Source organism: Aphelocoma coerulescens, chromosome 4 (assembly GCF_041296385.1).
Source record: "Aphelocoma coerulescens isolate FSJ_1873_10779 chromosome 4, UR_Acoe_1.0, whole genome shotgun sequence".
In the NCBI taxonomy this organism is placed as follows: Eukaryota; Metazoa; Chordata; class Aves; order Passeriformes; family Corvidae; genus Aphelocoma; species Aphelocoma coerulescens.
This window is the reverse complement of record NC_091017.1, coordinates 37,047,661-37,060,048: the sequence shown is the minus strand read 5'-3', so window position 1 is coordinate 37,060,048 and position 12,388 is coordinate 37,047,661. Positions and strand designations below refer to the sequence as shown.

The 12,388-nt window shown below is 34.3% G+C and overlaps 1 protein-coding gene across 19 annotated transcripts in view; it reads left to right on the top strand.

The window, feature by feature from the left end:
- The window catches only part of FSTL5 (follistatin like 5), a 386,298-nt gene that overhangs the window by 283,540 nt on the left and 90,370 nt on the right, over nucleotides 1-12,388 (top strand). For all 19 annotated transcript variants that reach the window (XM_069013600.1, XM_069013606.1, XM_069013602.1 and 16 more), the window contains one exon: nucleotides 10,220-10,386. In XM_069013600.1, the coding sequence (XP_068869701.1) occupies nucleotides 10,220-10,386 (167 nt within the window). The remainder of the gene's footprint in view (nucleotides 1-10,219; nucleotides 10,387-12,388) is intronic.

Genomic DNA, 12,388 nt, shown 5'->3' with positions numbered 1-12,388 from the left:
TGTGATCAGTGTTTTAAAAACAAATTTTTCCTTTTCTTGGCACAAACTGAAAAGTCAGTAGGAATAGAAGACAATCTGGTTAATATTTCTGTAATTGTATATACTCCTCCTATTCTGACAGCAAGTTATACTCTGGTAGTATCTTGTAAAAGGTGTATTGCTGTTTGGATTATGATCTAAATCTGAACAAAATATCTGAGATAAATTGTTGGATGAAAAATAACGTGCTCACTATCATGATCTCCCTGTTGGTCAGACTAGCATACTTACTAGAACATGACAAACATGTTTGTGGCCCCCACCTTGCCATACAGGAGATGATGTGCATTTGGGAACAGACACATCTTTCCCAGAATTCAGGCAGGAAGTGGTAAGGGTGCATACCTGCAAACTCTAACGGGTTGGTGCACTAAGTTGTGCTGCCAAGCCACAAGGTAGCCATGAACCCTCCTCCCCTCACCTGACCCAGTGATGAAGCCAAGTCAGTCAGTTCCAGATGTAGTGAAACCCAGCTGATGCTTACTTCAGTCTCTAGAGCTATTGCATAAATACTATATCTGAATGTATTTAAGATGGGACAAGAACTTACAAGATCAGTGGACATGAGCAGTAAGGTAGAGAAACAAAAGAGGAAGTAGGACTGAGGAGAAATAAAAGATGAGAATAAGAAGACATGAAATGAAAGGGTGGGGAGAGGGAAAGAAAAAAGCAAAGACTATTCTGAATGCATCTGAGATTCTGTGTAGCTGGAAAAGCATCTAGAAGAAAAAGCAAAGATTTATTAACAGTTTTGAAATGGAGGTAAATCAGAGGAGCTGCCAAAATACTGATTGTGAATATAACAATCTCTTGTGAGGTTGTGTTCACATATAAATGTGTGCTTATTGATTTTCAGATAAACACTGAAGTCATTGGGTGTCAACCTCATGGTTTTCTTTCTATGAAGTGTCATTTTCATATATTCTTTCTTTTTTTACCTGAAGAGAGATGTTTTTGAAGCTATTATTGAAAAGTAATAATTTTGTCTTATGAGAGGATCAGATGGCATGAAATTATAAGTACTTTTTAAGCATTACCATGGGGAAAAGTATCCTGGTTTTAAGAGTTTTATCCACCTTGATGAATTCCACTTTAGTTGAGCTATTTAGAAGCCTTGCTCAGGCTGCTCACAGCTGCAAGTACATCCCAATTTTGGAAATCTGTAGCTTAATCCGGCCTCATGATGTTTCTTCCTCACTATTCTGTGAAGTTTTTGTTGCTACTCATTACAGATTCTGGTACATCAGAGGAACATTCAGTGTTCTCTTCAGCCGAATAATCTCTTTGTAGTACTTGTTTCTGTCTATGTCATTCCAAAACTGAAAAGCAAGCTACTAAATTTATAAATAGGCCAAACCTCAAATGCAATGTTATGAATAATTTTTTGAAATAAACTAAATCACACTGATACTTAATTGAAGAAACATAAGTAAGAAAATAAGGAAAATAAATACTTTTTCTTCAATATTTTCTCCCTTATTAACTAAATATAATCATATTTTGAAGACGGTGATATCTGTGCAATCACATATATGCCTGTGATGCAAGATGAAAGGCATACCAATCTTAGGGCTTTAAAATTTAATGAATATATTTACAGTGACTGTAGAAAGCAGTCATATCTTTCTTTACCTTGTCTTATCTGATCAGTTGCTATAATAGTCAGCATTTCCAGAATCTACAATAAAAATTGTTCAAATATATTTTAAAATATGTACTTTTGGTGTAGGTAATTTCTAATGCCCAAAAATATGTCCCAGAGGAGTTGGTGAAATGCACAGAAGATGACAGCAAGCACAGAAGTATCGAATTGAACCTTTCAGAAACTTGGTGGTATGCATAAGCTGGTGTTAACATGATGTTATCAGTTAAACTAGAGAGGGTGTTTTGGAAATGGTGCATTACATTCGGCAAGAAGAAACAGGATAGGTCATGTTAATAATGAAATGGAAAAATTCATTCAACCTAAATAACTTCCAAAATTTTTTCAATAACTATCTTTCTTATGTGCCCCCCTCCCTTCTGCAATTTTTTCTTTTGTACATCTTAAATACCTTTCTCACCACTGTTGCAAAGACTCAGCACAGCAGTTTCTGGAAGATTTGAAGTTCAGCTTTGTGCATCTAAAATACTAACTTTGGAAAATTAAGCACTGAGATGCCATGAAAGAGTGCTGAGACTAAATTTAACATCCCATCAATGTTGCATCAATACCTGATATGCTTTCTGCTGTTATTCTTAAAAATTGACAGAGTCCAATTCTGCAACAGTTCTTACTAAAAACGCGCTAGCATAGCGAGAATTACTTTTCTGTTTTAAAAGAAAACATATAAAACTCAAGCAAAGACAGTATTTTTTAGTGACAATGTTAGTGTTGTTGTGAAGAGTCATCTTATTCTCCATGTTCTGAACAAAGGCACATATTCTCTGTTGAATTTACAATGGATATAAGTTACACATAAGTGTAAAGTGTTGAACACTAAATGAGAAAATTTATTGCAAGTCTTTGAGGTTTTTTAAAATTCTAATGTGTCTCATTTGAAGTACCCATGCTAATACTGCTCTGTGATCCACTAGATTGCTTTATTTTTGCACAGATCATTTTTAGCATATGCTCTCCTCTTATCTTAAAATAAATTTTAAAAAACCACATTTTTCATAGATTTTTAAAAAGCAGCTATTGCTGCAAGAACAACTGTGTTTAAGAAAATGTATCAGAAAACTTTGAGATGCTATTGATGCACAGTCATTATTCATATGTGTCCATACAAATGGTCATTACCATGGGTGTGATATCACATATAAGGACAGGTATAATTGGAATAGGTAATTTGGCATATTTTCTTAAACAGTAATGTATCATTTTATTTGAGAGAACTTATCATATTTTCTGGACTGTTGTGGTTTCTGTTATTTTGGAAATATTTTTTATGTACAAGTGTTTTAACTATATCTTATTAATCTTAAGTGTAGCCTTTAAAATGGGATCTAAGTCTAAAAATGGGAATAGGTTATCTGAAAAATATTTACATTTACTCTGAGATTCTTTTCTAAACACAATTTGTAATTAACTATTGCAGCAACTTTATAGGCTAGAAATATATTGTTGTCTAACTTGGAATATTGAATCTATAAAACTTGCAAGTTTATATATATACATAAACCTAGGATACCATATCTGACTACTTTCAGATCAGCAATTCCAGTAACATGCATCAAATCAAATTTTAACCCATCAAAATAACTTTGAAATTTCCCTTAGGATTCACTGAATGGTGCATGAAATCAGTTTCAGAACATACTGAGAGGATATGTTAAGGTTGGGCAGGCAGTTTCAGTCTGCTGAGGTGACAGTAGAGACAGGAGGGAGAGAGACTTATTATTTGCCACTTCGTTTACTGTCTCTTCAAGAGACTTAAATGCATAAAAGCATTTCACGAGGAGAAAGAACTAGTCTTTCAGTCAGGATATGCAAATTTTGGATTGTTTTGCTTATGCCTAATAAATCGCCTGTGAGAAACTGGCTGTCGACGTTATGGGAGTAGATTACTGATTTCCCTTGCAACAGAAGACTTTGAAGCTGTATAGATCAGGAGTTACCTTTCTTGGCCTGGGACTTCCCTTAGGCTGGAAAAGTTTTCAGAACAATTGAATGCAACTTCCCAGGGTTCTCAAAGCAACATAGTCTGTAGGGTGAGCCCTTTTTCTGCACTGTTGTAAATATCCTTAACAAATGCAGTGGTGATACTTTTCAAAACATGCTCAGCATTCCTGTAGTACAGATACAGGAATATAAGGCAAAAACTAATGCATATAGATTTTGTGCACATTTGTGTGAAACACAGGGTCTTGAGGGGGTGTTTGAGTCAATGGACACAGAAAGTGAAATTAATTTAATTAAAGTAAGAATTAAATTTGAAACACATGTATAATGAGCTTGGAAATTTTTTTTTTAGCTTAATCAGTTCGTGACTTTGAAATAAACAAAAAGTGATAATTGCTGATTTTAATAATGGTTGCCATGAATAATATTTTTTTTTTAATTAAAACATATGTAATATGTGAGCAAAGAAATCAGAGGAAATCCTGTAAAAATCAGTTAAAAATATCAGAGGGGCAAAATTATTTTCAAGAGTTAATACACAATGATTATTAATTCAAGTGCATTGCAGTTGATTTACTTGTTTCATTCAAAATGTTTAAATACCTTAAATTATGTTCCCTCTATTTTCTAAATGAAATAACAGTTAAAGAAGATTTGAGCACCCATTTTCTGGGTGATTTCCATGTAAAATTAAGAAATATGCCTTAACACAGTAAAAACAACTGTATTGGTCCCAGGTCCAGCCATTCCAATGCTTTCTTTCAACCATGAACTTGAGTTGATGTCTGGAGAAGTGTAAGGATAGTATCATTATAATTTGTCCCAAGTGTTTCTGTAATCTGCAGATGTAAGCTTCTGGAATCTACAGTAACCTTTGGAAAAGATTTTTTTCAGATCTATCACTTCAAACTGCTGTCCTTCATTTTGAACCTGGCCCCTCAGTTATTTTGATGGCTTTCGGGTGTTAGACAATAAGCTATTGTGCTGTTGTGGAAATGCTTTCCCAGCATTTCCATGAATTTATTGGCTTCTGTCAAAGCTCTCTGCATCATTAGTTTTTTGGGTTTTTTTAATAAAAATTCAAGCCTATCTGGTTTTTTTTTTAATATATATTTAAACTGCTCTGTACCTTGATCACTCTTGTCTTTACTCTGAGCTTTTATCTACCTTACAGAGGACACAGAGCTGCATAAAGTATTCTGTAGTCTACAAATCATGGAGCAAAATTATTTCGGGTTTTGCTTGATTTCAGATGCTTTCCAAAGAATTTCTAATCATTGATTTGAATTTTTCTCTGCTGGAGGGGACAGAGTTGATAAAGCTGCTTATCATCACTCCACTGTTTCTCTCCTGACAAATGAACTTGCAGCCCATTAATCCAAAAGTCCTTCAGCTATTTCTTACAGTCACAGTCTACAGTTGTTCCTATTACTTCAAAGAACCATTAAATAACATAGACTTTGCTTCAGTGGTAAGCACTTTATAAGTACATACATTTATAAAATTTTCATAAATACAATCATCTATAATTTATTTAGTAATTTTATTTATTTCAAATTATTTGTAAGAATTTTCTTTAAAGGTATTTGCTTCTTTAGTAATTTTTAGTCCTAAAAAGTCAAAGATGAAAGCTGTTTCAGTAATAAAAGAATTTGATGCTAAATTCACTGAAGCAAGAGGTTAGCTGATATATTCTACTTTATCCTTTGTACTGTTAAAGCATGAAGCACTCTTAATGATTCTAGTATTTGAATAAAATATACTCTATTCTTGTGAGAGGAAACAGAAACCTTGGGGTGTTAGCTTCACATTTGTCTTTCAGAGAAGCTTTAAATTCTCCCATAAAATAAAGGTTTCCTAGGATGACCAATGAATCACTCTCTATTCTTTTCATTGACTAGTACTATAAAAAATGCAGAAATTACTGTGTTTTCTTTCATGTTTTCTGATAATTTTCTGATGTAATTGGTTTCTACAGGACTTCCTAAAACCAGGAGCTATTACAGTATTATATTTTCAACAAAAAAAATGTTTTTCATGTCTCTTGTCAGAAAAGACAAAAGAACAATAAGTGATAATTATAAAGTTAAGAGCTTTCAGACTTTTTGTAACAACAGTATTGCCTGAATTTTGATCCAAGCTTGGCAGCTAAAACATTAAGGAATCATGCAAAAGTTATTTATGCTTTTTATTTTTTTTTTTTCCAGCTTGTTAGTGTGTGTGCTTTTAAATGGATTTTGGGAGCAGAAAGACTTATTTGCTGGCGTAAGATCCTAGCAACAGACACTCATGAACCATGTTCTGTTACTTTTCATACTGAAACATTTTACTAAATATGTGAATAATATGTTTACAACAAGTTCAAAGCAGAATATACAGCAGATAATGACAAAATTAGTCATGCTAATGGTGATGTGTGCTGATTTTAAAATTGCTGTAAAAGAACAGCAAAATGACACTGATGAAAAAGCTTTTGTTGTGTCAATTTAAGGAAAGTGGGAGCAATGCCAGAAGAGTAAAAGGCACATTATCTAGCTGCCTTTCAGCTAATTCAAGCCACCCAGTAATGGTATGCATTAAGTACAGAGTTCATGGACAAAAGGCTTTTTGCTTGGTTTTAAAAGTTGTTTTAATCTAAATTAGGTTTGAAATAGGCAAACAAAATAAATACAGCCTTGATGTTGTCTTAATTTTAAAAAGCGGGTATCATTTGGCATAATGTTCATTAGTTTAGACTCAGAAGAGTTTTGTGGCTGCTTTGAATAAATACGCAGAACTTATGGAAGCAAATGAGAAGGTTCAAATTGCACATTTGTTAATGGAATTAAATTAACCAAGGCAGTCTCCAGTTGAGTAAGAACTTCCTCCCTTCCTCACTTTAACAAGATAATCAATTATAAAGTGATACACAGACTACAAATACAACATCTCATACTTTTTAGCTTTTAAAACCTTTCATTCAGAGTGATATTGCGGTTTTTCTTTACTCATCCTTGAGAGGCAGTAAGGAACTTACTTAGCCTCACCAAATTACATGTACTTCAGTGCTTCTCTTCCAAATCAGTAGCCTGATTTGGTATTCTAAGACCACAAATGAATTTTATGATTGTGTACAGTCCCCTACAGGCTATTTTGTGCCATCAAAGGAATTGGAGATTGGATTTTTTTCATGTATAGGAAAAGAACTGAAATAGCCCTGCTTTTACTATTTATTCTTTAACTTCTTCAGAAAGCTCAAATCCAAGTATAACAACTCTTTCCCTAAATGTGCTAAATTTGGAGCATCAAACTGTTCCCCATTATGCACATCGACCCAATGCAGTTAGGATTAAGAAAGCAGAATTGTTGGTCAAAGCACTGTACAGCTGTCACTATCTTTTTTTTTTTTTCCTAGCAGAGCCCTACCATCCCTCTCTGTTTTAAAAGTACAATGATATAATTTTATCTGTTGACTTAGAAGAATATTGATAAAGCTTAACTCATACTAAGAATGGCAACCCAAGATGTATGACTCTTGGAAAAAAAAAAAAAAGGCTAAAATAAGGTTCCATTATTTGTTTATCTGTATTGCTGTTGTAATAGTTTTGTAACCTGTCAACTTTGAAAACTCCTTTTTCCTGCCTTTCTCAGTTTACTTACTACATTTTGGTCAAACTGACAAAATTCAAGCACTTACATTCTAATCTAATTGATCATCATTTGCAGTATTTCTTGATTCAGTTGGAGTGATGTCATGTTGCATTTGATTTCAGTAAGTTCTGAAGGTATTTTCAAAGATATCAGAAAGATATTTATGTTAGAAAGCACTTAGAAAATTATAATAGAAGAACTATTCATAATTTGATCTAATTTTGCCTGAAGGACAAGCAAAAGTAGGTCTATAGAATAAATTCTAGATAACTAAAGAGAAGCAATGAAAAAAAAGTGCTTTCGTAATTTTCAGTAAAGCACTTGGGATGTTTACAGATTAGAATCTGTTTAGTCAACTAAAATCCTGGGAGTTAGTAGTGATGAAATGAGCAAGGACCTGGATGAAAGGGAGATGATATGGGTTCAGTGAAACAGGAAAATACCACTTTGGGAAGGAGTTATTGAAGCTCTCCAGAGACCACCTGGGAAGCAAACTTATTTAAAGATTGGAATTGGAGAACCTTGAAGCCTGGCACAGTAAAAGTGATATGAAAATTAATGTTACAAAGTACAAGTTCTTATACTTGGTTAATGGTAAGAAATTACACTTTAGTATAATTACTGAGAAGTAATCTACTGGAAAGAGCAGAGTAGAAGAAAATTGTGTAAACCTGTCATTTACAGGGCAACTCTGAGAAACCAGATGAGATCTGTGTGAAAATGGCAATTGCATTCTACAGACATTTTGACTAAAGTCTTTCAGGAAAAGATATGGATTAGTTGATATATTCCACTTAATTAATCCTAAATATTTTGTACAGTTTTCTTTCACGTGTTTTCAAGAAGGATAAATTCAAGCTGGATCAAATACAGTAATAACTTCAGTAACAAAAACAAGTTGGGAAGAGCCAGAAGAACTTGGCTCGGGACCATAAAGCAGGATGAAGGGTAGGGAAGTTTGCAGAATTGCTTCAGCAGCCAGGGAATTTATCAAACCCTTTCAACTATTTAACACACATTCCTCAACCAATGCAGGAATATTTTATATTTAAATGATTAGTTTTGATTTCGCTTACTTGTTTGGGGATTATTGGTTGGTTGGTTGGTTGATTGGTTTTGGTTTTGGTTTTGCTTTGTTGTTTAAAATCTTGAAAATCTATTTTTGAACTTCTTCAGTAAGAGTTCCTTTTTCCTGGTCAATGTTAAAGTTCTAAAATGTCTTCCCAGTAGTTAATATTTACTCTGCTTTCACTCCTTTTGTCTTATTTTGTAATAGCTTTATTTTATTTCCAACCAGATATTTTTACAGAGTTGTCTGTTGTCTTCATCTCTTAACTATGTTTCTAGCTTTTATTTAAACATTTGGGTTGTTTTGGTTTGGATTTTTTTTTGTTTGCATTTCTCTCCTTTATCTGAAAGCGTGTATCCAGTAACTTTTATAATTAAGAACCAGGGATGCGTGTCAGATTGATACTGCATCTGGAGAAGTTACAAACAAACTCATTAATATGGTACACCATAGTAGAGGATCCATGCTTCTAAAAATAGCAAGCTGTAAAAGGTAGTGTCTGCTGGCTACTTAAAATATTACTGCTTTGTAACCAACAATACCCACATTTGCTTTTTTGCTTGGTGATGGTTTCAGTAAACAGAATTAATTTCACTTCCAAATTTTCTAAACCTTTACTCTGCTTTTTCATTTAACATTAAATGAACAAAATGTGTGTGACTAAACTTCAAACAGTTATTATTGATCTACAAATGCAACGTGGAGGGAAAGCTAAGGAGTCATCCTGGTCAGGAATATCTCTTAGTGATGTGACATCAGTATCTGTCTAAAAAGTATTTGCTCTCAGAACCAGGTTTATTTCTTTCAAGGAGAAAATAAGAGATGGTAAATGCATCATTTAATTCCTGGCCAGTATTTCTGAAGGAATGTCATAGTGCCTGAACTGTGAGACCAGTTCTGCTCTCTGCACCTGACAGCTTTTTGTACACACCACACCCTTCCACCCCCAGCAGTGTTTGCCTCTTTCAGTGTGGTTGCAGACATTTAATGGACAGGAATTTTCAGGGAGTTACCTGCCAAAGATTCTGCACCAGGTACTGCCCTGTAAGCTTAGTGCTTTTTGGGTTGGGTGGTAACTTTTTTCCCCCCAGTAAGGAGAAAATATATGCAATAGTTTTCTCTCAAGAAAATAAGCTATAATGTAACTTATTTACCTTTTTTCCTATTAAATAATAATATAAATATACATAATTTTATAATATATGACAGTTTTTGCATAAATGTTCAGTATTTTGCAGGAAAGCAACGATTCTAGCATTTATTAGAACAGGGTTTTTTTAATGATTCTTAAGATATGTGTAACATCGCTGAATTGACTAGTTCCAGGTAGTACAACAGTTTCTTCATATTTTAAAATTCTGCATTTGGCCCTTTTGTTACAATATAGTCATGAGATAAAAATTGCAAATGGCATATCAAAATAAATTCAGAATTTTTTCAGAAATTGTTCGGGAGTTTCTCTGGCAAAACGAGTATTATCATCCTATATTATTATTGTTGTTGTTGTTGTTGTTGTTGTTGTTGTTGTTGTTGTTAACGTCATTATCTTAGAATAAAGGTTCTGACTTGTCCACTGCACCTACCTTAACTGTCAGATAACTTCCGGTGTCTGATTTTGGATACACAGTCAGGTGTACCTCTGGAATTCACTTTCATGTTAAATGCTGCTTCTTACAGGCTGATGCTTGTCAGTCAGTTTAATTGAAATGTCACACTGACCTTTATATGAAATACTCTGAACTTACTGGGGTTTTTGAAGTTCTTCTTACTTTCATTCTAGCTAAAATATTTGAATTACCAGTATACAAAAAGTTCATGCTGATTAGGTTCATGAAACTGCCTGCTAATTGATCTTACAAACAATTTGTTTTTTGCAGGTGTAATTCAGCTGAGTCTGCCTGAAGATCAAAAAATAAGCACCACTGCAGCAACAGTGGGACAGAGTGCTGTCTTAAGTTGTGCCATCCAGGGAACCCTGAGACCTCCCATCATCTGGAAGAGGAACAATGTCATTCTGAACAGCTTAGATTTGGAAGATATCAGTGTAAGTAACAGAAAGTTCTTTTTAACAGCTTTTTATCAAAACCTCTCATAAATAATAGAAAAGTGATGCATAACAAGCGACATACTTCTGCTGTTTCAAAGAAAAGAAATGGAAATGATATGAAGCAAACTCCATCTGTTTTTATTTGCTGTGTATTTGAACCCCTGTTAAATATAGAGAAAATATGTTTCACAAACCAATCATTTAAAAAATAAATATAGCAAAAGAAGCACATGAGGACTAGATTTCAGCCCAAAATAGACTCAGCATTAGACATTCAGGATTGCACAGTCTTCAAATATTTAAAAGAAAAGAGAAATCTGGGACATGAACATTTTCATGTACATACATCATAATAATAATCTTCTTTTATAATAGTTCAATAGAAATATATTTTTTTCCAAAATAAGTATTTCATAATAAAATAATTTGTTTTGCCCATTCCTCCAAATATTCAGCAGTTATCTGGTACCTCTTGAAGAATGAAACACAGAATATTGGTATAAGTTATAAATATTTTTGTCAGGAAGGCAAGTTTTTGCCACCTAACAGTGCTATGACCCAAAAAGACAGAGGAAAATAGAAAAAGATAATTAGAATTACATCTTCTGGCAAAACTAAAAATAGGCTTTCATTTGTATTTTGTATGCTTCTGGATATGCTTTCTTTGTTTTGGCCATTTTATGTTAGCAAAGTTCTAAATGTGGACAAATTGTTACATCGGGAGTTGTGTTGTCTGTCTAGCCCAAGTGAGTCTGAAATCACCTGCACTGTTGTGTGTGTGGAATATTGCTACAATCAAATACCTAGTTTGTCTATTTTTATTTCTTTTTTTAATGAATGTTTTATTTTTAAGGTGAAAATTGTTGCCACACATAATCTCTCTTTGATTTCTGGTTTTGTTAGTTGTGTTAGTAAACTGAGCTTCCTCACAGTGGTGCTTTGTAAAATAAAGGACAGTTTCAAAGCTTGAAAGCTCATCTTGCTTGGGTGGTGGCTTTAAGTCTCTTGAGAGGCTTAGGATAAGCCCAACCTCATATGAAAAGTTCTCTGTTCAATAACAATTGCTTTTGTTAGTTTGATATTAATCATATGACTGACACTGAAAAGTGTCTTGCCCATGTTCACAAGATCCTGTCTGCAATATTTGTTACCTTTCTGTAAATATTCATGATGTTCCAAACCATTATTTGGAGTTCTTACTAATCAATTCTAAGTGTAATAGCTGGCACGAGCCCTAGATAGAAACAGGAAGATGCATCTGTACACGCAGAAATAAAAGGGAAATGATGAATGGAAATGATGAAGCTAACAGCTCAGCTTCAGACTGAAAGGTTCAGTTGGCTTTTTTTTGCAGACATAAAAGAGCAAGTGTTTTCTAAGCTTGATACATACATTTTGAGTATAAAAAAAAACCCCCAAAACCAAAACAACAAAAACCAAGCAGAGAAGGTTTTTGTGCTGGGTGCAGGTGCCCAGGAATTGGCAGTAGGGGCCACAGGTGTGGCTTCTCAGGGAAAAGGACAGGGGGTGTCCTGTGCTGTATGAGCCAGTCCCAAGGGACCATTGGCAGGGCAGCTACTCAGACACACTCATGGCATCTCTGAAAGAACATTCCAAAAAGGGCATAAAAACCCAGGGAGAAAGAGAGAGAGATTAGAGAACAAAAAAGCAAGAAGCAGCAGAGGTAAGTCTAAGGCTGGAGGAGCAGAAGGTACTCCTTGGTGAAGCAGATATCCAAAACATCCACATCGGAGCAGGTTTATCTTGAAGGACTTGACCAATTGCCTGACCAGTCTGGTGACCTTCTATGATCCAGTGATGACAGTTGTTGGCAAGGGAAGATCAACAGATATTACCTATCCAGACTTCTGCAGGGCCTTCAATTTGGTACCATGCAACTTCCTTCTCTCCAAATTGGGATGGATGGATGGATGGATGGATGGATGGATGGATGGATGGATGGATGGATGGATGGATGGATGGAGCCAGAGGTTATGGT